The 27,880-nt window shown below is 59.4% G+C and overlaps 2 protein-coding genes across 4 annotated transcripts; both read right to left on the bottom strand.

The window, feature by feature from the left end:
• Positions 1–497: 497 nt before the first annotated feature.
• Positions 498–12,892, bottom strand: NPC1L1 (NPC1 like intracellular cholesterol transporter 1). Its single transcript, XM_059870347.1, is given in 21 exon segments — positions 498–679; positions 1,451–1,613; positions 2,204–2,317; positions 2,768–2,999; positions 3,513–3,663; positions 4,414–4,469; positions 4,760–4,880; positions 5,386–5,513; positions 5,592–5,782; positions 5,926–6,015; positions 6,373–6,507; positions 6,819–6,946; positions 7,235–7,349; positions 7,577–7,759; positions 8,169–8,297; positions 8,531–8,703; positions 8,778–8,878; positions 9,435–10,945; positions 11,987–12,080; positions 12,082–12,190; positions 12,853–12,892. Coding segments are annotated over 21 exon segments (4,125 nt in total). The 3' UTR covers positions 498–518.
• On the bottom strand, positions 12,838–27,732 carry DDX56 (DEAD-box helicase 56). 3 transcript variants are annotated; one of them, XM_059870767.1, is made up of 14 exons: positions 27,583–27,732; positions 27,045–27,206; positions 26,490–26,650; positions 26,163–26,333; positions 25,414–25,504; positions 24,755–24,999; positions 22,862–22,975; positions 22,200–22,367; positions 21,929–22,023; positions 21,513–21,586; positions 20,457–20,546; positions 14,316–14,421; positions 13,274–13,362; positions 12,838–13,183 (listed from the first exon to the last, which is right to left on the bottom strand). In XM_059870767.1, the coding sequence occupies exons 1-14, from the start codon at positions 27,643–27,645 to the stop codon at positions 13,103–13,105; spliced, it is 1,710 nt and encodes a 569-aa protein (XP_059726750.1). In that variant the 5' UTR covers positions 27,646–27,732; the 3' UTR covers positions 12,838–13,102. The 3 variants fall into 3 exon arrangements, with proteins under 3 accessions (XP_059726750.1, XP_059726751.1, XP_059726753.1); XM_059870768.1 differs by lacking the exons at positions 12,838–13,183; positions 13,274–13,362; positions 14,316–14,421; positions 20,457–20,546 and adding an exon at positions 20,578–20,804; XM_059870770.1 differs by lacking the exons at positions 12,838–13,183; positions 13,274–13,362; positions 14,316–14,421; positions 20,457–20,546 and adding an exon at positions 21,015–21,223.
• Between the last annotated feature and the right edge of the window lie 148 nt (positions 27,733–27,880).

Raw genomic sequence — 27,880 nt, 5'->3', positions numbered from 1 at the left:
TAAAAAGCCCATAAATGTTCCTAAAGGAGTGCTCTGGGGTATCCCCAGTCTGCCCTACAAGTTCCTCTAGGAAATAAACCTACAAATGTTCCTAAAAAAACCCATAAATGTTCCTAAAGGAGTGCTCTGGGATGTGCCCTACGAGTTCCTCTAGGGAATAACCCTATAAACAGCCCTAAAAACCCTACAAATGTTCCTAAAGGATTGCTCTGGGCTCTCCCCACTGTGCCCTACAAGTGCCTGTAGGGTCAGGGATAACCCTATAAACCTCTCACAGGGAATGCCCTATAAACAGCCCTAAAAATCCCATTAATGTTCCTAAAGGAATGATCTGGGGTATCCTCAGTGTCCCCACAGTGTCCTTGTGCCCCACGCGCTGTCCCCGTGTCCCCAGCCCTGTGACATCGTGCAGCACCTTCCCCCCCATCCATCCCAGTCCAACCAGTGCAGGATGTGACAAAACCAGTTTAAATAGAGAGGGGGGAGGGGCACGGGGGGGGAGTGGGGGGCGGGGGGGCTCAGCCCTTCCCGGACCCCTTGTCCTTGTCCTTGTCCTTGTCCTTGTCCGTGTCCGTGTCCGTGTCCGTGTCCTTGAAGCAGGGGTTGCCCAGGCCGGGCCCTGTCCCCTGCACGGTGTCCCCAGGCGTGTCCTCCCCCGCTGGCACCTGCGGCCCGGGCCCTGTGGGGACAATGGCCACGGTGTCACTGTCACTGTCCCCCCGACAGAGGGGACAGCGTGCACGGTGCCCTTGTCCCCCTCCCCGAGGTGACACTGTCCCTGTCCCCGGGGAGGTGACACAGTGTCCCTGTCTGTGTCCCAGACATGACACTGTCCCGGTGTCCCTGTCCCGGAGGTGTCCCTATCCCCATGCCTGAGGTGACACTCTCCTGGTGTCCCTGTCCCCGAGGTGACACTGTCCCAGTGTCACCCTGTCCCTGTCCCGGAGGTGACACTGTCCCGATGTCCCTGTCCCCGTGCCCGAGGTGACACTGTCCCAGTGTCCCTGTCCCTGTCCCAGTGTCCCTGTCCCGGTGGTGACACTGTCCCGGTGTCCCTGTCCCTGTCCCGGTGTCCCTGTCCCCGTCCCAGTGTCCCTGTCCCAGTGGTGACACTGTCCTGGTATCCCTGTCCCTGTCCCGATGTCCCTGTCCCGATGTCCCTGTCCCAGAGGTGACACTGTCCCGGTGTCCCTGTCCCTGTCCCGGTGTCCCTGTCCCAGTGTCCCTGTCCCAGTGGTGACACTGTCCTGGTATCCCTGTCCCTGTCCCGGTGTCCCTGTCCCTGTCCCAGTGGTGACACTGTCCTGGTATCCCTGTCCCTGTCCTGGTGTCCCTGTCCCAGAGGTGACACTGTCCCGGTGTCCCTGTCCCTGTATCCCTGTCCCTGTCCCGGTGTCCCAGTCCCGGTGTGGCTGTCCCCAGGGTGTCACTGTCCCCGCGGTGCCCGTACCGATGTAGCTGAGCAGCACTGGCAGGAATGCCAGCCCGTGTGCCAGCCCCAGCAGGGTGACGATGAGGTTGAGGCGGAAGAAGAAGATCCGCACCAGGCGCGCCTTGGCGAACGCCAGCACCAGCACGCCCGGCAGGTTGGTCATGGCCACGCCTGCCACCACCTGCGGTGACAACGGCCACCCTCGGTGACACCGCCCCGGCCAGGGACAGCGTCCCGCGGGGTCACCCCCAGGCCCTGCAGGTCCCACAGTGCCATCCCCCCGGTCCCAAAAGGTCCCGCGGTGTCACCCCCCAGCCCAGGAGAGTTTGGGGTGCCACGGTGCCACCCCCCGCCCAGGAGGTCCCCCAGTGTCACCCCCCAGCTCCAGAAGAGTTCGGGGTCCCATGATGCCACCCCCAGCCCCAGGACAGTTTGGGGTCCCACGGTGTCACCTCCCACCCCAGGAGGTCCCACAGTGCCACCCCCAGCCCCAGGACAGTTTGGGGTCCCACGGTGTCACCTCCCACCTCAGGAGGTCCCACGGTGCCACCCTCGGCCCCAGGAAGGTTTGGGGTCCCACGGTGTCACCTCCCACCCCAGGAGGTCCCACGGTGCCACCCTCGGCCCCAGGACAGTTCGGGGTCCCACAGTGTCACCTCCCACCCCAGGAGGTCCCACGGTGCCACCCTCGGCCCCAGGAAGGTTTGGGGTCCCACGGTGCCCCCCCCACCCTGGCAGGGTTTGAGGTCCCTCAGTGTCCCCCGTGCCCACCTTGCTGCCCATGGTGACAGTGGCCTCGGCGGCTCGTGCCACCCGCGTGGGCTGGCAGCTGCGGGTGAAGGCGCAGGTGATGTGGGACACGAACTCCACCGAGATGCCCACGGCCTGTGGGGACACCGGGCTGGCACCCCGGGCACCACCTGTGCCCCCAGAGCCATCCCTGTGCCACCAGAGCCAACCCCGTGTCACCCCATATGCACCAGCTCCTGCTGCCACTTCCTGTGCCCCCAAAGCCACCCCATATCCCCCGTGTCCCTGTGCCCTCCATGTCCCTGTGCCACCCCAGGTCTCTGTACCAGCCCATATCCCCCATGTGCCACCCAACGTGCCCCATGCCCCCATGCCACCTCACATCCCCGTGCCACCCAACGTGCCCCACATCCCCGTGCCACCCCAGGTCTCTGTGCCACCCCACATAACCCATGTCCCTGTGCCACCCCATGTGCCCCATGTACCTGTGCCACCCCTCACACCCCACATCCCTGTGCCACCCTCCATGCCCCACGCCCCGTGTCCCCCGTGCCACCCCCATGTCCCCGCGTCCCCTGCCCGCACCGCCACCAGGTTGATGAGTGCCACGGCGTTGTAGGGCACTGCCCAGAGCGCCATGCAGCCCACGGTGCCCAGCAGTGCCATGGCGATGGTCAGCAGCGTGGCCAGGCTGGAGCGCACGTCCATGCCCAGCAGCAGGAAGGACACGGCGAAGGTGGGCACCAGGCACAGCGCCAGCGTCATCAGCCCCTCGGGCACCACCGTCAGGTACTGCTCGTAGTACACGTACGTCACCCTGCGGGGTGGCACCGCTCTGGCACCTCTGTGGCACCTCTGCGGCACCAGGGACCCGGGGATGGGCACCGGGCACCCCAAAACGGGCATTGGGCACCCTGATATGGCACCAGGACCCCAAAATTGGTACTGGGGTCCCCAAAATGGGCATTGGGCACTCTGATATGGGCACCAGGACCCCAAAATGGGCACCAGGACCCCAAAACGGACACTGGGTATCGTGATATAGGCACTGGGTATCCTGATAGGGGCACCAGGACCCCAAAATGGGCACTGGATACTGTGATATGGGCACCAGGACCTCAAAACGGGCACTGGGTATCCGGGTATGGGACACCCACAGTGACCCCCACTGGGGCACCCCCTTGACACCCCCAGCAGGGGCACTGGGGCACCCCCACACCCCAGATCGGGCACCCTGACCCGGGCACCGCTACCTGTCCACCCCTCACCGGGCACCCCTCGTCCCCCCGTGCCCCCAGCGGGTCCCCCGCGGGCTGGCGGTGCCACTCACGTGTAGGGGAAGACGCGGAAGGCGGGGTCGGTGCCGGGCACGGCGCGCAGGGTGCCCGTGATGCGCTCGGCCAGGGCGCGGGCGGCGCGCAGGGCACCCGTGTACTCCTGGGACGTGCGCAGCGGGCGCTGGTACGCCATGAAACGCGTGGCTGTGGGTGGGGCAGCGCTCAGCACGGGCAGCGGGCACCATGGGGACAGCGGGCACCACGGAGGTGACGGGCACCACGGGGGCAGTGGGCACCACGGGGCAGTGGGCACCATGGGGCCAGCGGGCACCACAGGAGCGACAGGCACCACGGGGCAGCGGGCACCACGGGGCCAGCGGGCACCACGGGGCCAGCGGGCACCACAGGGGCGACAGGCACCACGGGGACAGCGGGCACCACGGGGACAGCGGGCACCACAAGGACAGCGGGTACCATGGGGGCAGTGGTCACTCTGGGGGCAGTGGTCACCACGGGGACAGCGGGCACCACGGGGCAGCAGGGACCACGGGGGCAGTGGTGACTCCAGGGGCAATGGTCACTCTGGGGGCAGTGGTCACCACGGGGCAGCGGGCACCACGGGGCAGCAGGGACCACGGGGGCAGTGGTGACTCCAGGGGCAGTGGTCACTCTGAGGGGAGTGGTCACCACGGGGCAGCGGTCACCATGAGGTCAGCAGTCCCCTGTCGTCAGTGGTCACCCCTGGGGGTCCGTGGTCACCCCTGGGCCTCAGTGGTCACCCCTGGGGGTCAGTGGTCACCCCTGGGGGTCAGTGGTCACTCCTGGGGGTCAGTGGTCACCCCTGGGGGTCAGTGGTCACCCCTGGGGGTCAGTGGTCACTCCTGGTGGTCAGTGGTCACCTCTGGGGGTCAGTGGTCACCCCCAGCCCCCTGTGCCCATGCCCCCCTCACTCACCCAGGATGGTGCCGTTGGCATCCATGCTCACGGCGGTGTCGTAGGCTCCCAGGCCGCTGCGGGGACACGGGAGGGTCAGGGGACACGGGGATAGTCAGAGGGGACACGGGGGGCAGGGGACACCCAGGTGTGCCCACGCTGGTGCTCACGTCCCTGGGTGTCACCACCCCTATGGGTGGCACCTGCTCCTTGGTGTCCCCACAAGTGGCACCCACCCCAGATGCCTGCACAGTGCCACCCACCTCTGTGTCCCCTTGGGTGGGTGGCATTTTACCCCTGTGTGTCCCCCTGGTGTCACCTCAGTGCCACCCCAGTGCCAGGGCGGTGCCAGGGCGGTGCCACTCACCCCTTGGCGCACTGCAGGGTGGGCCGGTCCTGCAGGAACCAGGGCAGGAAGCGCTGGAACTCCTCGGGCGTGGGGCGCCGCACCTGCTTCAGGCACTGGCCCAGAGTGCAGGTGGGGTCAGCTGCGGGCACACGAAGGGTCAGTGTGGGCACACGATGGGTCAGGGCGGGCACCAGACACCGGTCACCCTGCTGGGCACCACCGTGGGCACACAAAGGGCACACGGTGGCCACCACAGCAGGCACCAAGCAGGTGTGCAGTGGGTACCCAACGACCACCCAGAGGGCACCCAATGGACACCCAGTGGGCACCCAATGACCACCATGGTGAGCACCCAATGGCTACTAAGTGACCACCATGGTGGGCACCCAATGTCCACCCAACAGCCACCATGGTGGGCACCCAGTGGGCACCCAATGGCCACCATGGTGGGCACCCAATGGCTACCCAACGGCCACCATGGTGGGCACCCAGTGACCATGGCAGTGGACACTCAATGTACATCTAAGGACCACCATGGTGGGCATCCAGTGGGCACCCAATGGCCGCCATGGTGGGCACCCAGTGCCCCCAGTGCCCCCAGTGCCCCCAGTGCCCCCGGTGCCCCCTGCCCCAGCCGCACTCACTGCTGGTGGAGGGGCAGAACTCGCCCTGGTGCTCCCCGCTCTGGTGGATGCGGCAGCAGCGCACCGTGGGGTTCAGCCAGTCCAGGAAATCGTCCAGCCACGAGGTGGCCGGGATGGCCAGGTAGGACCTGGGGAGGGCACAGGGTGCTGGCAGGAGCCGGGCAGGGCCAGCGGGTCCCCGTGGGTGCCCGCGGGCACTCACTCACACGTTGGGGAAGAGCGTGGCCAGCTGGATGCTCTGGGTCAGCGAGTCGGCGTCGCAGCCGGCGCTGGAGCAGACGGCGTTGGTGCCGTTCTCCGAGGAGAAGTTGTACCCACCCGTGGTGACAAAGTAGGTGGGGACACCCACGGCCAGGTACTGGTTCAGGGCCGAGAAGTACGGGAGCAGGTACGAGTCCTGGGGGCAGCTGGCATCAGCGGTGGCACCCGTGGGGTGACCCAAAGGGGCACAGAGGGGACCAGAGGGGCACAGAGGGGACCAGAGGAGGCCCAGCATCCCTGAGGGTCCCCATATAGGGCCACGTCACCCCATGTGCCCACCTCGGGCAGTGCCAGCTCCTGGTCCAGCCCCACGGACACGTGGAAGAGCAGGAAGAGCCCAGCACAGGACAGGAACAGGAACAGCAGCACCTGGGGGGGGGGCTCTGCTCAGGGACCCGGACCCCAAAACCCCCCAGACCCCCCCCAGGACCCCCAAACCCCCAGAGACCCCTCGTGTCACCCCAAAACCCCCACAGACCTCCCAAACCCCCAAACCCCCACAGACCCCTCGTGTCACCCCAAACCCCTCACAGGCCCCCCGGGACCCCCAAACCCCCCAGGGCCCCCCAATATCCCCCAATGCCCCCCCGTGTTCCCATGCCCCCCAATGCCCCCTCTGCCCCCCGTGCCCTCCATGTTCCCAATTCCCCCCTGTCCCCCAATGCCCCCCAATGCCCCCCAATGCCCCCAATGCCCCCCGTGCCCCCGGTGCCCCCGTGCCCTCACCACAGCAGGCCGCACCAGGGGGTGCAGCAGCATGGGGGTGTAGTAGCGCTCGAGGAAGGGGCGCAGCAGCCCCTTGCTCCCCCTGGCCGTGCCCCCCTTGCCCTTCTTGCAGCAGCAGAGGTCGAAGCGCCCGGCCTGGGGGCACGGGGGGGTTGGCACGGCTCCTCCGCGGCCCCCCCGTGCCCCGTGGGTGTGCCCTGCCCACCCTGGGCACTGCCCAGGGACCCTCACCCACCCTGGGGGCTTCATGGGCACCCTGTGCCCACCCTGCAGATCCTCATACCCACCTTGGGATCCCTATGGTCATCCTGCAGACCTTTCACCCACCCTGTGCCCACCCTGGGGACCTCTTGCCCACCCTGGGGACCCTCACATTCACCCCATGCCCACCCTGGGCACCCAGCCCGTGCCCCCCTCCCCTCGCCCCGCGGTGCCCACGGTGCCACCTCCTGTCGCCGCCTGTCCAGCGCCACCAGCGCCACAAACCCCGACATCTGCAGCGCGAAGTCCAGCGCGATGGCGAGCGCGGCCGTCAGGGCGAAGGTCCGCACGGCGGGCATGGACGAGAGGGCACCTGCGGGACCCCCGGGCACCCCCCGGGTCACCGGGACATCCCCGGACACCCCCGAGTCACCGGACACCCCCTGGGTCACCGGACACCTCCTGGCACTCCCTCTGCATCACCAGGACCCCATGCCAACCCTCCCACACCACACCAGCCACCCCGGCCCGTGCCCCTTGTCCCCCCATGGACCTGTGCCCCCCTGTGCCCGCAGTGCCCCCCATGTCCCTGTACCCCCGGTGCCCCCCTTGTCCCCCATGTCCCTGTGCCCACCCTGTGCCCTCAGTGCCCGCGGCTCACCGAGGAGGAAGCAGACGGTCTCGGAGAGGCTGCAGAGCAGCATGCTCGGTGCCACCTGTGCCAGCACCCGCCCCAGGTGCTGCTCCCGCGTCTCGCCCGGCTCCTGCTGCGACTGCTGCTGCCAGAGGGGGGGTCAGGGACCCCCAGAGCCGGGGGATACCCAGGGGCACCCCCAGACCCGGGGAACATCCAGGGGCACCCCCTGCCCACCTGACAGTGCCCACCTGCCCCAGAAGTGCCCAGAAGTGGGAATCCCAGAAGTGCCCCCCGGTGCCCCCAGTGCCCCCATCCCCAAGGACACCCCCATCTCCCGGTGCCCCCCCCTGTGCCCAGGTGCCCCACCTGCAGCTCCTGCACAAAGATGAAGATGTTGTCGGCGCCCACGGCCAGCACGAGGAAGGGCACGACCTCGATGATGATGAGGGACGAGGGCAGCCCCGCCAGCGCCAGCAGCCCCATGGCGGCCAGCACGGCGCCCAGCACCACCGCGATGCCACCCAGCGCCAGCGTCACCTTCGACTCCACCTGTGGCACCCCCGGGTGGGCATCCCTGGCTTAGCACCCCCGGGTGAGCACCCCAGGGTCAGCACCCCCAGGCTGGCACCCCCGGGTGGGCACCCCAGGGTCAGCACCCCCGGGTTGGCACCCCTGGGTGGGCACCCCCAGATCTGCACCCCCGAACCCCACCAGGCTGCTGCCACCACCTCGGTGTGCCCCTGGGATCACTGGGACCTGCCCAAACCCTCCTGGATCCCCCCCGAACCGATCCCCGGAGCCCCCCCAGGTTCCCCCAGACCGATCCCCTGAATCCCCCTGGATCCTCCCAAATCGACCACCCTCAAACTCCTCCGAATCCCCCCAGAGCGACCACCCCTCCCCGGGGCTCACCAGGACCCCGTGCCCCCCCCGGTGCCCCCCGTGCCCCCGGGCTCACCAGGACCCGCCGCCAGGCCGTGTACTCGCCCAGGGCCAGCGCGATGTAGGCAAAGACCAGCAGGTAACTGGTGGCGAACACCGGCAGGTCCTCCCCGCTCGTGCGGTTGATCTCATCCTCTAGAGAGCGCTGAGGGGACAGTGACAGCGACAGCTGAGGGGGCACCAGGGGCACGGGGGGCATGGAGGGCATGGGGGACATGGAGGGGGCATAAGGACACGGGGCCACCAGGGGCATGGAGGGGACACAGGGTTCACTACGGACACAGGGACACAGGTGACACCAGGGATACGGGGGACACGGAGGAGACACGGTGGTCACACAGGGACACGGAGGGGACACACGGGGGACACGGCGCCCACCTCGGCCATGAAGGTGACCGAGAGGTTGCTGCCATGGCGGCGCTGGAAGTCGCGCACCACGTTCAGGAATTGCTGCTCCCAGCTCCGCGCCCACTCCAGGCGCGGGTCCCCCGCGGGGAAGTTGTTCAGCGAGTAGGTGACAATCAGCGCCTCGGCCTCCGTGTACTCCGACTCTGTGGGGACACGGCGGTCACACGGCGGGGACACCCTCGGGGGACACCCCCGAACCAGCCCGGCCCCCCCGTACCGCGGTAGCCGCCCAGGGCGATGTAGGGGAACACGGGCCCGTCGTACTCGGCCATGCAGCTCAGCTCCAGCGCCGTGATGTCCTTGAAGGAGAGCGGGGAGCTGGTGGCGACAGGGCCGGGCCGTCAGCGGGGGCTGTGCCCGCCCGGCCCCGGCCCTGCGCCCGCTGCCACCCGTGGGGCACCCCGGCTGCTGTGGGGGACACGTGGGGGGCACCCTGAACCCACAGCCTGGCACCCCACAGTGATGGGAATACGTGGGTGACAGCCCAACCCCTGAGCCTGGTGCCCCACAGGCACCTGGACATCCGGGGGGTCACAGAGGTGACACCCTGGGAGCAGTGGGTGGCACCCTGACCCCCCGAGTGCCCCACAGAGAGCACGCAAACCCCAAACCTAGGACCCCACAGGCACCGAGCAGTGCCCAGCACCATGAACAGAGCCCCATGGGCATCACCCCAGCCCCACACCTGGGCACCCGGCCACCATGCCATGTCCAGAACCCACAGATGCCCCCCCAGCCCCACACCTGGGCACCCCACGGCCACCGTGCCACGTCCAGCACCTCTTGGGACACCTGAACCCCACACCTGGGCACCCCACGGTGACCATGCTGTGCGCCCCCCACACCCCCCGTGCCCCCTGCCCACAGCACCCACTTGACGCAGTAGATGAGGTGGTCGTGCCAGTCCACGGTGCCCTGCTGCTTGCCATCCTGCTGCCAGGCTCTGAGTGCCAGGTGGCTGCGGTTGTTCTGGAAGTACTGCGTGACGCTGGACACGGCGCAGTCGCCCACGCTGGGCGCCGTGGGGTTCAGGGGGGCGTAGCACACGTCCTGCAGGCCGACCTTCCTGCCCGCCACCCACGCCGTGGTGCCCGCCAGCGTGTCCTGCAGCTCTAGCAGCGCCAGCAGCACGTCCTGTGCCAGCACCCCGCTGAAGTTCTTGGTGCCCAGCACCACCGAGTTGTAGGTGATGCCCGGGCGCCCCGGCGCCGTCACGATCACCTGGTTGGTGCGCAGGAAGGGCCCGAAGTGGTGGTCGTAGAATTCCTTCTCCTGCCTGGCGCGGCTGCCCGGTGCCGACCACAGCTCCACGGGGTTCGTGGTCAGCCGCAGGGTCACCAGCCCGGCCGAGAGCCCTCCGGCCACCACCACGGCCACCACCAGCACGGCCACCGGCCACGTGGCCACAGCGACGCCCCAGCGGCGGAACGCTCGCTCCAGGCCGCGCTGCCAGGTGTCGCCCACCCGCCGCGAGCGCCCGCGGGGCCGCGGCTTCAGCGCCAGCTCGGCCGTGCCCCTGCGGCACAGCACGGCCACCAGGAAGGCCAGGGCGAGGACGGCGAAGAGCAGCACACAGATGACCAGCACGCCGTCGGCGCGGCCGATGCGGAAGGGCGGCGGCGGCCCTGCGGGCGGCACCACGGGCGGGCAGGCCTGGGCGCAATCCTGGCACGAGCACGGCTCCTGCTCGGCGTCGGGCGCTTGGTCGCAGCCCCAGACGGGCACGTCCAGCGGGACGATGCCCTGGCCGGGCTCGGAGCCGTTGGGCAGCAGCTGGAAGTCGATCTGCAGCGGTGCCAGCCCGTTGTTCTTGTCACCCTGGAAGTCCAGCCAGCGCTGGGCCGTGCACAGCTGGGCGCCGTAGCGCCCGCACATGGTGGAGATGGCGTAGCCGCCCGTGGCCGGCAGCCGCACGTCCCGGCACGAGGCGAAGGCGGCCTCGGCGTAGCGGCGGCTGTAGAAGAGCTGGTACTCCAGCACGGCCTGGGCGCCGGACACCGCCGTGGAGTTGGTGACACGGGTGACATTGGTGAAGAGGCTCTGGTCGGGGCTGCAGATGTTGTGGCAGTAGAGGTTGGCGAAGTTGCGGGCGCAGGCCGGGCACCGCGCCAGCACGGCGCCCGACAGCTCCACGCTGATGCGCAGCGCGCTCAGCTGCCCGAAGGTGCAGCACACCCGCGTGGTCTCATTGTCCCCCCGCGCCAGCTCGGGGCACACGACGCGCAGCAGGGACAGCAGCGCGCCCTGCGCCACCCGCGCCGGCGTGTTGGACAGGCAGGGCACCTCGGAGGGCACCAGCGACACGTTGACCTCGGGGTTGCGCCCGCACTCGCCGTAGAAGGCGCAGACGCCGGCCTGGCGCGTGGGGGTCAGCGAGGGTGACGCCTGCGGGGACAGGGACGGGGGTGGTGGCATGGTGGTGGCACCTTGAGGGGTCGAGGGGAACCTGGTGGGTGCTGAGGGGGTGTCGCCACAGCTCTGGCACCTTTGGTTGCTCCAAATGGCACCCAAATGTCACCCAGGGGGCACCACGACATTGTCCCCATGTTCTGCCACCTCCAGTTCCTCCAAATGGCACCCAAATGTCACTGCACTACAGCGGTGTCCCCTCCATTCTGTCACCTTCAGTTCCTCCAAATGTCACCCAAATGCCACCCAGTGGGCACCACAGCAGTGTCCCCCCACTCTGCCACCCCCAGCCCCTCCAAATGTCACCCAAATGCCACCCAGTGGGCACCTGGTGGGCACCATGGAGGTGTCCCCCCCGTGTTGTCATCCCCAGCCACTCCAAATGGCACCCAAGTGGCACCATAGAGTCCCTTGTTCTGCCACGCCCAGTGGCACAAAACGTCACCCAAATGCCACCCAAATGTCACCCACAGGGCACTACGAGGGTGTCCCCTGCCTCTCAGGGGGCTCTGCCACTCTCAGTCCCCGCAGTGTCACCCGGGTGCCACCGGAGGGCACCACAAGGAGCGGCTCTGCCACTCCCAGCTCCTCCACATCACCCCTGAATGGCACCCAAATGTCACCCAAAGGGGTGTCCCCACCCTGCCACCTCTGAATGCCACCCAGTGGGTGCCACAACGGTGTCCCCACACTGCCACCTCTGAATGTCACCCAGATGCCACACGGTGGGTGCCACAATGGTGTCCCCACACCGCCACCTCTGAATGTCACTCGGTAGGTGCGACAAGGGTGTCCCCACACTGCCACCTCTGAATGTCACCCGGAAGGTGCCACAGCAGTGTCCCCTCAGCCCCTCCCAAATGTCACCAGGTGGGCACGACACTGGTGTCCCCTCGGCTCTGCCACCCTCAGCCCCCCCAAATGTCACCGCACCGGTGCCCCCCGCCCCCCGGTGCCCCTCCCAGCGCCCGCCCCGTGTCCCTCCCAGTGCCACCCGCGGTGTCGCCTGTCCCCTACCAGCGCCAGGAGCGCGGCCAGGAGGGCACCGGGCAGCGCCAGGGAGGTGGCCATGCTGACAGGGGTGTCCCCAAGTGCCACCCGCGCCTTTAAACCCCCCCCCCGCCCCCTGGTGCCAGCCGGGGAGGGCACCCCTGGCCTGATGGCAGCGCGGCCAATCAGCCCCGGGGCCGGATCGATCATTAACCCGATCGATCGATCGATCTGGGCGGGGCCCGGGGGCGGGGCGGCGCCGAGCGGGGCAGGGGCGGCGCCCACGGGCACCGAAATGGGGAGAAAACGGGATTTGGGAGCTCGGGGTGGCACTGGGTGGCACCAGGGACACCCACGGGCACCGAAATGGGGAAAAAACGGGGATTTGGGAGCTCGGGGTGGCAACAGGGTGGCAGCAGGACGTCACCCACGGGCACCTGTGACAGTGCCAGTGCCACGTCCCAGGGGTGACGCCCTGGTGTACTATGTCAGGGCCACCTTGGTGCCATCCCAGTGCCATCCCTGTGCCCTCTGTCCCCGATGTCACCAGGGTGGGGCAGTGCCACACCCGCCCTCCCCCCGGGTCTTGGTGCCACCCCCGAGCCCGTGCCGGGTCCCCGCGGTGTCCCCAGGGCTGCCAGCCCCCCGATACCATCAGTGCCACCCCTGGGTGTCCTTGTACCGCTGTTTATGGCCCTGGTGGCCTTGGGGACAATAAGGGGGGACAGATAATGGGGGACAGATAAGGGAAGACACAGATAATGGGGGACAGATAAGGGGGACACTGCCCTGGCACCTTTGCCCACAGCAGCCTCACACGCCCGTCCCCGCCTGGCACCGTGCCAGCCCGGCCCCAAGGGACACCAGGGGACACCGGAGTGGCTCCTTGGCACCTTTATTTGTCACCAACCCCCGGGGGGGGGGGCACAGCATGGCCGTGGTGGCCTCAGGGTGGCACAGGGGGTGACAGGTGAGCCCCCAGGCTGGCACAGGGGGTGGCACAGCCGGGTCCCCAGGGGGAGCAGGGGGTGACCTCAGGGTGTGCCCAGGGGCTCAGAGGGTGACACCAGTGTCCCCAGGCTGGCCCAGGGGGTGTCCCCAGGTGTGCCAGGCACTCAGGGGGTGCCCCCAGGGGTGCCAGGCTCAGGGGGTGCCCGCTGCCCCCCGTTTGTTCCCTCGCCGGGCGAATCTGAAGCTCTGCAGGGGATTCCCGGAGCCGCGGGGCTGAGAAAAAATGGGGGGAGGGGTTAGGGGGGGCTTGGGGGAATTTTGGGAGGTTTGGGGGATTTCTGGGGGGAGTTTGGGGTCTCTCACCTTCTTCCCCCCCCGCCGGGCCCCGGCCCCTCGGGGACATTTCCTCTTTTTGAGGTTGGGGTCGGCGATGCCGCGGAGACTGGGGGGCACTGGGGGGGCACAAAGGGGGTTAGTGCACCCCAAAACCCCCCCTGAACCCCAAACACCCCACTGCCCACCCCAAAACCCCCCCTGAACCCCAAACACCCCACTGCCCACCCCAAAACCACCCCTGAACCCCAAACACCCCACTGCCCACCCCAAAACCCCAAACACCCCACTGCCCACCCCAAAACCACCCCTGAACCCCAAACACCCCACTGCCCACCCCAAAACCACCCCTGAACCCCAAACACCCCACTGCCCACCCCAAACCACCCCTGAATCCCAAACACCCCACTGCCCACCCCAAAACCACCCCTGAGCCCCAAACACCCCACTGCCCACCCCAAACCACCCCTGAACCCCAAACACCCCACTGCCCACCCCAAAACCCCCCCTGAACCCCAAACACCCCACTGCCCACCCCAAAACCCCCCCTGAACCCCAAACACCCCACTGCCCACCCCACTGCCCACCCCTGAACCCCAAACACCCCACTGCCCACCCCACTGCCCACCCCTGAGCCCCAAACACCCCACTGCCCACCCCTGAACCCCAAACACCCCACTGCCCACCCCAAAACCCCAATTCACCCCATTGCCCACCTCAGGCCCAAATTTACCCCACTGCCCACCCCAAAACCACCCTGGGCCCCAATTTCCCCCATTTTCCCCCCTATTTTTCCCCCTAATTTCGTTTTTTTCCCCCATTTTCCCTCATAATTTTATTTTTTTCCCCATTTCCCCCCAAAATTTGAAATTTTTTCCAATTTCCCCCTTTTCAGCCCCATTTTGGGTACCTTGGTGGCCCAGGTGGGGCTGTCCCCATCCCCAGTTCCCCGCTTCCCCATTTCCCCTTTTTCCCCCCAAAAATTTAAATTTTTTTCCCATTTTTCCCCCAAATTTCAACTTTTTTCCCATTTTTTCCCCAAATTTCCCCTTTTTTGCCCCATTTTGGGTACCCAGGTACTCGGGCACGTGGCCCAGGTGTGGCTGCACGTTGGCCGGGTGCAGGGGCCGGTCGTGCCTCAGCGCCTGCAGGTCCCGGGGATTGTCCTCAAAATACACCTGAAATTCATTAATTAACCTTGAATTAGTCCTTAATTGAGAACTAATCAATAATTTGTTAATTGCAGCAAGGAAATCCCTCCCCCAGAGTCATAAAAATGGCAAAAATCGGGTAAAAACTGAAGGGTTGGGGAGGAAATCCCAAAAAGATTTGGGGGGGTTTTGCCCCATTTTGGGGGTTTTTATCCCAATTTTGGGGGTTTTTATCCCAATTTTGGGTTTTTTTATCCCAATTTTGGGTTTTTTAATCAAAATTTTGGGGTTTTTTATCCCATTTTGGGGTTTTTTAAATCCCAATTTTGGGGTTTTTTATCCCAATTTGGGGGTTTTTATCCCAATTTTGGGGTTTTTATCCCAATTTTGGGGTTTTTTATCCCAATTTTGGGGTTTTTTTTCCCATTTTGGGGTTTTTTATCCCAATTTTGGGGTTTTTTATCCCATTTTCGGGTTTTTTATCCCAATTTTGGGGGTTTTTATCCCAATTTTGGGTTTTTTTATCCCAATTTTGGGGTTTTTTATCCCAATTTTGGGTTTTTTATCCCATTTTGGGGTTTTTTATCCCAATTTTGGGGTTTTTTATCCCAATTTTGGGGGTTTTTATCCCATTTTGGGGTTTTTTATCCCAATTTTGGGGTTTTTTATCCCAATTTTGGGGGTTTTTATCCCAATTTTGGGGTTTTTTATCCCATTTTGGGGTTTTTTATCCCAATTTTGGTTTTTTTATCCCAATTTTGGGGTTTTTATCCCATTTTGGGGGTTTTTATCCCAATTTTGGGGGTTTTTATCCCATTTTGGGGTTTTTTATCCCAATTTTGGGGATTTTTTTCCCATTTTGGGGTTTTTTATCCCAATTTTGGGGGTTTTTTTCCCATTTTGGGGTTTTTTATCCCAATTTTGGGGTTTTTTATCCCATTTTGGGGTTTTTTATCCCATTTTGGAGGTTTTTATCCCAATTTTGGGGTTTTTTATCCCAATTTTGGGGTTTTTTATCCCATTTTGGGGGTTTTTATCCCATTTTGGGGTTTTTTATCCCAATTTTGGGGTTTTTTATCCCAATTTTGGGGGTTTTTATCCCAATTTTGGGGGTTTTTATCCCAATTTTGGGGTTTTTATCCCAATTTTGGGGTTTTTTATCCCAATTTTGGGGATTTTTTTCCCCATTTTGGGGTTTTTTATCCCAATTTTGGGGTTTTTACCCCAATTTTGGGGTTTTTTATCCCATTTTTGGGTTTTTTTATCCCAATTTTGGGGTTTTTATCCGAATTTTGGATTTTTTTATCCCAATTTTGGGGTTTTTATCCCATTTTGGGGTTTTTTATCCCAATTTTGGGGGTTTTTAAATCCCAATTTTGGGGTTTTTTATCCCATTTTGGGGTTTTTTATCCCAATTTTGGGGTTTTTTATCCCAATTTTGGTTTTTTTATCCCAATTTTGGGGGTTTTTATCCCATTTTGGGGTTTTTTATCCCAATTTTGGGGATTTTTAAATCCCAATTTTGGGGTTTTTTATCCCAATTTTGGGGTTTTTTATCCCAATTTTGGGGATTTTTATCCCATTTTGGGGTTTTTTATCCCATTTTGGGGTTTTTTATCCCAATTTTGGGGTTTTTTATCCCATTTTGGGGTTTTTTATCCCAATTTTGGGGTTTTTTATCCCAATTTTGGGGTTTTTTAAATCCCAATTTTGGGGTTTTTTATCCCAATTTTGGGGTTTTTTATCCCATTTTGGGGGTTTTTATCCCAATTTTGGGGTTTTTTATCCCAATTTTGGGGGTTTTGCTCCATTTTGGGGTTTTTAATCCCATTTTGGGGATTTTTTTCCCATTTTGGGGGTTTTTATCCCATTTTGGGGTTTTTTATCCCAATTTTGGGGTTTTTTATCCCATTTTGGGGGTTTTTATCCCAATTTTGGGGTTTTTTATCCCAATTTTGGGGTTTTTTTTCCCATTTTGGGGTTTTTTATCCCAATTTTGGGGTTTTTTATCCCAATTTTGGTTTTTTTATCCCAATTTTGGGGGTTTTTATCCCATTTTGGGGTTTTTTATCCCAATTTTGGGGTTTTTTATCCCATTTTGAGGTTTTTTATCCCAATTTTGGGGGTTTTTATCCCAATTTTGGGTTTTTTAAATCCCAATTTTGGGGGTTTTTATCCAATTTTGGGGGTTTTTATCCCAATTTTGGGTTTTTTTATCCCATTTTGGGGTTTTTTTATCCCATTTTGGGGGTTTTTATCCCAATTTTGGGGGTTTTTATCCCAATTTTGGGGTTTTTTATCCCATTTTGGGGTTTTTTATCCCAATTTTGGGGGTTTTTATCCCAATTTTGGGTTTTTTTATCCCATTTTGGGGGTTTTTATCCCAATTTTGGGGGTTTTTTATCCCAATTTTGGGGTTTTTTATCCCAATTTTGGGGTTTTTTATCCCAATTTTGGGTTTTTTATCCCAATTTTGGGGTTTTTTATCCCAATTTTGGGGTTTTTTATCCCATTTTGGGGATTTTTATCCCAATTTTGGGGTTTTTTATCACATTTTTGGGTTTTTTTATCCCAATTTTGGGGGTTTTTATCCCAATTTTGGGGTTTTTTATCCCAATTTTGGTTTTTTTATCCCAATTTTGGGGTTTTTTATCCCATTTTGGGGTTTTTTATCCCAATTTTGGGGTTTTTTTATCCCATTTTGGGGTTTTTTATCCCAATTTTGGGGTTTTTTATCCCATTTTGGGGTTTTTTATCCCAATTTTGGGGGTTTTTATCCCATTTTGGGGTTTTTTATCCCAATTTTGGGGTTTTTTATCCCAATTTTGGGTTTTTTTATCCCAATTTTGGGTTTTTTATCCCAATTTTGGGGGTTTTTATCCCATTTTGGGTTTTTTTATCCCAATTTTGGATTTTTTTATCCCAATTTTGGGGTTTTTTATCCCAATTTTGGGGGTTTTTATCCCAATTTTGGGGTTTTTTATCCCAATTTTGGGGTTTTTTATCCCAATTTTGGTTTTTTTAACCCAATTTTGGGGGTTTTTATCCCAATTTTGGGGTTTTTTATCCCAATTTTGGTTTTTTTATCCCAATTTTGGGGTTTTTTATCCCATTTTGGGGTTTTTTATCCCATTTTGGGGTTTTTTATCCCAATTTTGGGGTTTTTTATCCCATTTTGGGGTTTTTTATCCCAATTTTGGGGTTTTTTATCCCAATTTTGGGGTTTTTTAAATCCCAATTTTGGGGTTTTTTATCCCAATTTTGGGGTTTTTTATCCCATTTTGGGGGTTTTTATCCCAATTTTGGGGTTTTTTATCCCAATTTTGGGGGTTTTGCTCCATTTTGGGGTTTTTAATCCCATTTTGGGGATTTTTTTCCCATTTTGGGGGTTTTTATCCCATTTTGGGGTTTTTTATCCCAATTTTGGGGTTTTTTATCCCATTTTGGGGGTTTTTATCCCAATTTTGGGGTTTTTTATCACATTTTTGGGTTTTTTTATCCCAATTTTGGGGGTTTTTATCCCAATTTTGGGTTTTTTTATCCCAATTTTGGGGTTTTTTAAATCCCAATTTTGGGGTTTTTATCCCAATTTTGGTTTTTTTATCCCATTTTGGGTTTTTTTATCCCAATTTTGGGGGTTTTTATCCCAATTTTGGGGTTTTTTATCCCAATTTTGGGTTTTTTAATCAAAATTTTGGGTTTTTTTATCCCATTTTGGGGTTTTTTATCCCATTTTGGGGTTTTTTTATCCCAATTTTGGGGTTTTTTATCCCATTTTGGGGTTTTTTATCCCAATTTTGGGGTTTTTTATCCCATTTTGGGGTTTTTTATCCCAATTTTGGGGTTTTTTATCCCAATTTTGGTTTTTTTATCCCAATTTTGGGGGTTTTTATCCCAATTTTGGGGTTTTTTTTCCCATTTTGGGGTTTTTTATCCCAATTTTGGGGTTTTTTATCCCAATTTTGGGGTTTTTTATCCCATTTTGGGGGTTTTTATCCCAATTTTGGGGTTTTTTATCCCATTTTGGGGATTTTTATCCCAATTTTGGTTTTTTTATCCCAATTTTGGGGGTTTTTATCCCAATTTTGGGGGTTTTTATCCCAATTTTGGGTTTTTTTATCCCAATTTTGGGGTTTTTTAAATCCCAATTTTGGGGTTTTTTTTATCCCAATTTTGGGGTTTTTTAAATCCCAATTTTGGGGGTTTTTATCCCAATTTTGGGGTTTTTTATTACAATTTTGGGTTTTTTTTTCCCATTTTGGGGTTTTTTATCCCAATTTTGGGGTTTTTTATCCCAATTTTGGTTTTTTTATCCCAATTTTGGGGTTTTTTATCCCAATTTTGGGGTTTTTTATCCCAATTTTGGGTTTTTTATCCCAATTTTGGGGGTTTTTATCCCATTTTGGGGTTTTTTATCCCAATTTTGGGGTTTTTTATCCCAATTTTGGGTTTTTTTATCCCATTTTGGGGTTTTTTATCCCAATTTTGGGGTTTTTTATCCCATTTTGGGGGTTTTTATCCCAATTTTGGGGGTTTTTATCCCAATTTTGGGGGTTTTGCTCCATTTTGGGGTTTTTATCCCAATTTTGGGGTTTTTTATCCCAATTTTGGGGTTTTTTATCCCAATTTTGGGGGTTTTGCTCCATTTTGGGGTTTTTAATCCCATTTTGGGGATTTTTTTCCCATTTTGGGGGTTTTTATCCCATTTTGGGGTTTTTTATCCCAATTTTGGGGTTTTTTATCCCAATTTTGGGGGTTTTTATCCCAATTTTGGGGTTTTTTATCCCAATTTTGGTTTTTTTATCCCAATTTTGGGGTTTTTTATCCCATTTTGGGGGTTTTTATCCCATTTTGGGTTTTTTTAATCCAAATTTTGGGGTTTTTTATCCCATTTTTGGGTTTTTTATCCCAATTTTGGGGTTTTTTATCCCATTTTGGGGGTTTTTATCCCAATTTTGGGGGTTTTTATCCCATTTTGGGGTTTTTTATCCCAATTTTGGGGATTTTTTTCCCATTTTGGGGTTTTTTATCCCAATTTTGGGGGTTTTTATCCCAATTTTGGGGTTTTGCCCCATTTTGGGGGTTTTTATCCCAATTTTGGGGGTTTTTATCCCAATTTTGGGGTTTTTTATCCCAATTTTGGGTTTTTTAATCAAAATTTTGGGTTTTTTTATCCCATTTTGGGTTTTTAAATCCCAATTTTGGGGGTTTTTATCCCAATTTTGGGTTTTTTTATCCCATTTTGGGTTTTTTTATCCCAATTTTGGGGGTTTTTATCCCATTTTGGGGTTTTTTATCCCAATTTTGGGGTTTTTTTATCCCATTTTGGGGTTTTTTATCCCAATTTTGGGGGTTTTTATCCCATTTTGGGTTTTTTTATCCCAATTTTGGGGTTTTTTATCCCAATTTTGGGTTTTTTTATCCCAATTTTGGGGTTTTTTATCCCAATTTTGGGTTTTTTATCCCATTTTGGGGTTTTTTATCCCAATTTTGGGGTTTTTTATCCCAATTTTGGGGGTTTTTATCCCATTTTGGGGTTTTTTATCCCAATTTTGGGGGTTTTTATCCCATTTTGGGGTTTTTTATCCCAATTTTGGGGTTTTTTATCCCAATTTTGGGTTTTTTTATCCCAATTTTGGGTTTTTTATCCCAATTTTGGGGGTTTTTATCCCATTTTGGGTTTTTTTATCCCAATTTTAGATTTTTTTATCCCAATTTTGGGGTTTTTTATCCCAATTTTGGGGGTTTTTATCCCAATTTTGGGTTTTTTTATCCCAATTTTGGGGTTTTTTATCCCAATTTTGGGGTTTTTTTTTCCCATTTTGGGGTTTTTTATCCCAATTTTGGGGGTTTTTATCCCATTTTGGGTTTTTTTATCCCAATTTTGGGGTTTTTTATCACATTTTTGGGTTTTTTTATCCCATTTTTGGGGTTTTTTATCCCAATTTTGGGGGTTTTTATCCCAATTTTGGGGTTTTTTATCCCATTTTGGGGTTTTTTATCCCAATTTTGGGGGTTTTTATCCCAATTTTGGGGTTTTTATCCCAATTTTGGGGTCTCACCTTGAGCTTCTCGGAGTTGAGCAGCTCCTGGCGCAGCTCCCGCAGCCGCGCCTCGCGCACGGCCTGCTTGGTGACAGCACGCATGGCGTCCTGGGGACATTGGGGACAGCATTGGGGACATCACAGGGACATTGGGGACAGCATTGGGACATTGGGGACATCACTGGGACATTGGGGACAGCAGGGACAGGCTTGCTTGGTGACAGCACGCATGGCGTCCTGTGGACATTGGGGACAGCATTGGGGACATCACCGGGACATTGGGGACAGCATTGGGACATTGGGGACAGCATTGGGACATTGGGGACAGCAGGGACAGGCTTGCTTGGTGACAGCACGCATGGCGTCCTGTGGACATTGGGGACAGCATTGGGGACATCACCGGGACATTGGGGACAGCACTGGGACATTGGGGACAGCATTGGGACATTGGGGACATCACAGGGACATTGGGGACATCACTGGGACATTGGGGACAGCAGGGACAGGCTTGCTTGGGGACAGCACGCATGGCGTCCTGGGGACATTGGGGACAGCATTGGGGACATCACTGGGGACATCACGGGGACATTGGGGACATCACTGGGACATTGGGGACAGCAGGGACAGGCCTGCTTGGGGACAGCACACATGGCGTCCTGGGGACATTGGGGACAGCATTGGGGACATCACCGGGACATTGGGGACATTACTGGGATATTGGGGACATCACTGGGACATTGGGGACAGCAGGGACAGGCCTGCTTGGTGACAGTACGCATGGCGTCCTGCTTGAGGACATGGGGACAGTGGGAAATCAAAGGGGACACTGGGGACACCAGGACATCCCTGTGGCATCCTGGGGACATGGGGGACACTGAGACATCCCTGGGGACCTTCCCCCCGTTGCATCCTCAGGAGGGGACACAGGGTGGCACCAACCCCCCCAGCCCCCTGGTGTCCCCACTGTCCCCCTGGTGTCCCCAGTGTCCCCTCGGTGTCCCTGCTGTCCCCTCGGTGTCCCCAGTGTCCCCCCAGTGTCCCTGCTGTCCCTCAGTGTCCCCAGTGTCCCCTCACCCTGCAGCGGTACCGCAGCGTCTCGATCTCCTCCATGCGGAACTCGTAGGGCTGCAGCATGGACTGTCCGTTCTCTGTGGGGACACGGGGCCACCTCAGTGTCACCTCAGTGTCCCCAAACCCCCTCAGTGTCCTCTCAATGTCCCCAAACCCCTCCCAGTGTCCCCAAAGCCACCCTGGTGTCCCCAAACCCCCATACAGAACTTGTAGGGCTGCAGCACGGACTGCCCGTTCTCTGTGGGGACACAGGGCCACCTTGGTGTCACCTCAGTGTCCCCAAACCCCCCACAGTGTCCCCAAACACCACCCAGTGTCCCCAAGCCCCCCAGTGTCCCCAAGCCCCCCAGATCCCCGCCCAGTGTCCCCAAACTTCGCCTGCAGTGTCCCCAAACCCCCCCAGTGTCCCCAAGTGCCACCTGCTGCCAGCGTGTCCTCGATGTGCCGCAGCCCCTCGAGCTCGTCGGGCAGTGCCAGCGTCAGCGCCGTGCCAGGGCTGTCCCCACGGGCTGTCCTGGGGACAGGGACACCGTGGGGACAGGGACACAGGGGCCGTGGGGACAGGGACAGCAGGGACACCCTGGGGATACCAGAGCCTGTGGGAACACCCTGGTGGCCCCGTGGTGACTCTGATGACTCTGGTGACCCGGTGGTGGCCCCGGTGACCCGGTGGTGGCCCTGGTGACACACCTGCCCACGCGGTGGATGTAGGTCTCCACCGAGTTGGGGACATCGAAGTTGATGACGGCGGCGACGTTCTGGAAATCGATGCCACGAGAGACCCCGAACTCGGGGTCCTGGGGACACTGGGGGGGCTGTCCCTTCTTGTCACCCTTCTTGTCCTTCTTGTCAGCCTTCCTGAGAGGACATGGGGACAGTCAGGGACATGGGTTCCAGTCCCCAGTGCCACCCCAAACTGACCTGGCTGGCCCCACTGCCACCCCAGTGTCTCCAATGTCCCTAGGCTGACCTGGCTGTCCCCAGTGTCCCCATGATGACCTGGCTGTCCCCTGGCTGTCCCAATGTCCCCAGTGTTCCCACACCTGACCTGGCCATGCCCTGGCTGTCCCCAATGTCCCCAGGCTGACCTGGCCGTGCCCTGGCTGTCCCAGTGTCCCCAGGCTGACCTGGCTGTCCCCAGTGTCCCCAGGCTGACCTGGCCGTGCCCTGGCTGTCCCCAGTGTCCCCAGGCTGACCTGGCTGTCCCCAGTGTCCCCAGGCTGACCTGGCCATGCCCTGGCTGTCCCCAGTGTCCCCAATGTCCCCAGGCTGACCTGGCTGTCCCCAGTGTCCCCAGGCTGACCTGGCTGTGCCCTGGCTGTCCCCAGTGTCCCCAATGTCCCCAGGCTGACCTGGCCGTGCCCCCCCTGCGCGGGCGGTGCCGGGGGGGCTCCGCCGGCCCCTCCTCGTCGGTGGCCACGATGTAATCGTAGAGACCCCGGTTAAACTGGGCAATGACGTGGCACCTGTGGGACAGGGAGGGACATCTCAGTGCCACCTGGGACTGGGACACCCCCAGTGTCACCAGGCACCTGTGGGACAGGGAGGGACATCTCAGTGCCACCTGGGACTGGGACACCCCCAGTGTCACCAGGCACCTGTGGGACAGGGAGGGACATCTCAGTGCCACCTGGGACACCCCCAGTGTCACCAGGCACCTGTGGGACAGGGAGGGACATCTCAGTGCCACCTGGGACACCCCCAGTGTCACCAGGCACCTGTGGGACAGGGAGGGACATCTCAGTGCCACCTGGGACACCCCCAGTGTCACCAGGCACCTGTGGGACAGGGAGGGACATCTCAGTGCCACCTGGGACACCCCCAGTGTCACCAGGCACCTGTGGGACAGGGAGGGACATCTCAGTGCCACCTGGGACACCCCCAGTGTCACCAGGCACCTGTGGGACAGGGAGGGACATCTCAGTGCCACCTGGGACACCCTCAGTGCCACCAGGCACCTGTGGGACAGGGAGGGACATCTCAGTGCCACCTGGGACACCCCCAGTGTCACCAGGAACCTGTGGGACAGGGAGGGACATCTCAGTGCCACCTGGGACACCCCCAGTGTCACCAGGCACCTGTGGGACAGGGAGGGACATCTCAGTGCCACCTGGGACACCCTCAGTGTCACCAGGCACCTGTGGGACAGGGAGGGACATCTCAGTGCCACCTGGGACACCCCCAGTGTCACCAGGCACCTGTGGGACAGGGAGGGACATCTCAGTGCCACCTGGGACACCCCCAGTGCCACCAGGCACCTGTGGGACAGGGAGGGACATCTCAGTGCCACCTGGGACACCCCCAGTGTCACCAGGCACCTGTGGGACAGGGAGGGACATCTCAGTGCCACCTGGGACACCCTCAGTGCCACCAGGCACCTGTGGGACAGGGAGGGACATCTCAGTGCCACCTGGGACACCCCCAGTGTCACCAGGCACCTGTGGGACAGGGAGGGACATCTCAGTGCCACCTGGGACACCCCCAGTGTCACCAGGCACCTGTGGGACAGGGAGGGACATCTCAGTGCCACCTGGGACTGGGACATCCCCAGTGGCACCTGGGACAGGGATAGGAACTGATGGCACAAAAGGGAATTCCCACAAATCCCACCCCATAAATCCCACCAGGACTCACCAGGATCATGCAGGGAACAGCGGGTTGAGGGCACAAATGGGAATTCCCATAAACCCCACCCCATAAATCCCATCCTATAATTCCCATCCTATAATTCCCATCCCATTGGGAACAGAGGGCACAAATGGGAATTCCCATAAACCCCACCCCATAAATCCCACCAGGACTCACCAGGATCTCACAGGCAGCTGCAGGTTGAGGATAAAACCAGGAAATCCCATAAAACCCACCCCCCAAACCCCACCCCATAAATCCCCCAGGACTCACCAGGATCACTCAGGGAGCAGCAGATTTAGGGCACAAATGGGAATTCCCACAAACCCCACCCCATCAACCCCCCAGGACTCACTGGGATCACTCAGGGAACAGCAGATTTAGGGCACAAATGGGAATTCCCACAAACCCCACCCCATCAACCCCCCAGGACTCACTGGGATCACTCAGGGAACAGCAGATTTAGGGCACAAATGGGAATTCCCACAAACCCCACCCCATCAACCCCCCAGGACTCACCAGGATCACGCAGGGAGCTGCGGGCTGAGGACAAAACCAGGAAATCCCACAAATCCCACCCCACAAACCCCATCCCATTATCCCACCGGGTCATTTACCGGGAGCGGGCGGGCAGCTGCGGGTTGAGGGCGCAGGCAGCGATCCCAAACTGCTCCAGGAAGAGTTTGACCCTAAATGCCCGGGCCAGGCTGCCCACGAAGAGCAGCGCCCGGCCCCGCAGCAGCCGCAGCTTCAGCAGCGCAGCCAGCAGCAGGAACTTGTCCTCCTCCGTGCCACAGCGCAGCTGGAACTGCTGCAGCTGGGAACTGCCCGGGAGACGGGGCTCTGGGGGCACAACCTGCACCTGGAATGGGGTCTGGGGTTAAAATCCCAAATTTGGGGATTGGGGAACTGCTGCAGCTGGGAACTGCCCGGGAGACGGGGCTCTGGGGGCACAACCTGCACCTGGAACAGGGGGATTTGGGGTTAAAATCCCAAATTTGGGATTGGGGAACTGCTCCAGGGGGAGAACCTGCACCTGGAATGGGGTTTGGGGTAAAAATCCCAAACTGGGGGACTGGGGAACCGGAATTCCCAGGGAATTTGGGGTCAGGGATGGGAAATGGGGGATGGCGTTCCCAAATTTTGGTGTTTTCTGGCCCCAAAATGTGCTCCTGGGGATGGGGTGTTCCCAAATCCTGGTGTTTTCCATCTCTGTGCCCACTGCAGAACCCCCAAACCTCACTCCAGACCCCCCAAAATGCCCCAAATTTCTCACGGGGTTGTGCAGCACCAACTCCTGCAGCGCCTCCAGCTCGGGGTTCAGGGTGGCCGACACCAGCAAGGCCTGGTAGATCTTGGGCAGGTGGCTGGGGGTGCACGGGGGGGGTCAGGGGCACCCCAAAACCCCCCTGAGCACCCCAAGACCATCCAGAACACCCCAAAACCGCTCAGAACCCTTCAGTGCCCCACAAAACCTAAAGACCCCAAACCCCAATGCCCCCCAAATTCTCAGCGCACCCTGAAATGTCCAAACCTTCAGGGAACCCCAAAACCTCTCAGGGAACCCCAAAACCTCTCAGGGAACCCCAAAACCCTCAGTGCTCCCCAAATTCTCAGTGCACCCTGAGAATGTCCCCCCTGTACCCCCACACTGTCCCCCGTGTCCCCCTCACTGTCCCTGTGTCCCATCTCCCTGCAGTCCCCCCCATGTCCCTCCCACTACCCCTGTGTCCCCTCCCACTGTCCCCTCCTGCACCCCCGTGTCCCTCCCCATGTCCCCTTCACCACCCCCATGTCCTCCCATGTCCCCTCCCATTGTCCCACTCACTGTCCCCTGTCTCACCCTGTGGCCTCGCACTGTCCCTGCTGTGTCCCCTCTCATTGTCCCACTCAAGTCCCCCACACTGTCCCCCCTGTGTCTCCTCTCACTGTCCCACCCATGTCTCCCCGATTGTCCCTGTGTCCCACCCTGGACCCCTGCACTGTCCCCTGGCTGTCCCCTCCCTGTCCCCCGGGTGTCCCCACCAGAGCAGGGCGCGGATGTCGTCCCCGAAGCCGAAGGACAGCAGCAGGTCGGCCTCGTCCAGCACCAGCAGCTCCAGCCAGGGCCGCAGTGCCAGGCTGTGCCCGGCCACGTGTGCCAGGACACGGCCGGGAGTGCCCACCACGATGTCCGGCTGCTCCATCAGCACCGGCCTGGGGACACGGAGGGGTCACGGGAGCTTGGGGACATCGAGGGGACACCCAGGGCCAGGCTGTGCCAGGACACGGCCGGGGGTGCCCACCACAGTGCACCGGCCTGGGGACATGGTGGGGTCAGGGACACCAGGGTGGGGCTGGGGGGTGACTGACCGCTGGTCAGCGAGGTCCGAGTGGCCGCAGAGCTCGGCCACGCGCAGCTGGCGGGAGCAGAAGGCGGCCAGGCGGCGCAGGGTGTGCCCCACCTGCCGTGCCAGCTCCGCCGAGGGCACCAGCACCAGCGCCCGCACGGCCTGGGGCACGGCTGGGGACGCCTGGGGACACAGGGGGGGACAGCGGGGTCACTGGGGGGCACGGGGACATCAGCCCTGCCCAGCCTGGGGACACACAGAGGGGACACCACGGTCACCCCCAGTCCCCCTATCCTTCAGTGCCCCCCAGTGCCCCCCCATACCCCCACTCCACTCCTGTCCCCAGTGTCCTCAATCCCCCAGTGCCCCCCAGTGCCCCCAGTACCTCTTTGATGGCCAGCAGTTTGTGCAACCCCCAGTATCCCCAGTATTCCCAGTGTCCCCAGTACCTCTTTGATGCCCAGCAGTTTGTGCAGCCCCCAGTGCCCCCAGTATCCCCAGTACCTCTTTGATGGCCAGCAGTTTGTGCAGCAGGGGCAGTCCCAGTGCCCCCAGTATCCCCAGTATCCCCCAGTACCTCTTTGATGGCCAGCAGTTTGTGCAGCAGGGGCAGCCCGTACGCTCCCGTTTTCCCCGAGCCCGTCCTGGCCCGGGCCAGCAGGTCCCGGCCCTCCATGGCCAGCGGGATGGCGCGGGCCTGGATGGCCGTGGGCACTGCCCAGCCCAGCTCCGCCACCGCCTGCGGGCACAGGGCTCGGTGTCACCATGGCGACAGTCCCAGTCCCCAGTGTCACTCCACGCACATTCCCTCCCCATGGGGACCGTCCCCAGTGTCCCCCCAGCCCAGGGGACTCTGGTGTCCCCTCATGCCCCCCACCCCTGAAGAGACCCCAGTGTCCCCTCCCCTCAGAGGGACCCCAATGTCCCTGTGCCCTCCCCTCAGAGGGTCCCCAAATCGACCCCACAGTGTCCCAATCCCAACCTCAAAACCGCCTCCGATCCCTCCCTCAGAGGGACCCCTCACCCCTCCCGGCACCCTGGCGATCGCTGCCCCACAACCCCCCGCACTCCCCAGCCCAGCCCGAGTCCCTCCCGGAGCCGCTCTCGCCCCTTACCCTCAGCAGCCGTCCGTCCAGCCCCATGTGCTCGAACCCCTTCGCCTCCATCTCTGCCGCCATCTTGGCCCCGCCGCGCACACACTTCCGGCCGCGCTGCCCCGCCCACAGACACTTCCGGTGACGCGGCCAGAGCGGCGGGAAGCTTAGAGCGCCCCCTGGCGGTGGAGGACTGACAGCACCCCCGACACCTCAAAATCCCCCCCGGGGTCGATTTTTTGGGGTGAAAACGCCCGGTTTTGGGCAGACAGCTGAATGCCTGGGGCGCCAGAACCCCCTTCTCGTCCCAGAAATGCAC

Source organism: Haemorhous mexicanus, chromosome 30, assembly GCF_027477595.1.
Source record: "Haemorhous mexicanus isolate bHaeMex1 chromosome 30, bHaeMex1.pri, whole genome shotgun sequence".
NCBI lineage: Eukaryota > Metazoa > Chordata > Aves > Passeriformes > Fringillidae > Haemorhous > Haemorhous mexicanus.
Note: the sequence above shows the minus strand (reverse complement) of the source record. Positions and strands in the feature narration are given on the sequence as shown.

Coding starts and splice junctions, on each gene's coding strand:
- DDX56 (XM_059870767.1), bottom strand. CDS start 27,645: ATGGCGGCAGAGATGGAGGCGAAGGGGTTCGAGCACATGGGGCTGGAC. Junction 13,363..14,315: donor CCACGTGCCCGAGTACCTGG/GTACCCAAAATG, acceptor GTGCCCCCCCAG/TGCCCCCCAGTCTCCGCGGC. Junction 13,184..13,273: donor CCCGGCGGGGGGGGAAGAAG/GTGAGAGACCCC, acceptor ATTTTTTCTCAG/CCCCGCGGCTCCGGGAATCC.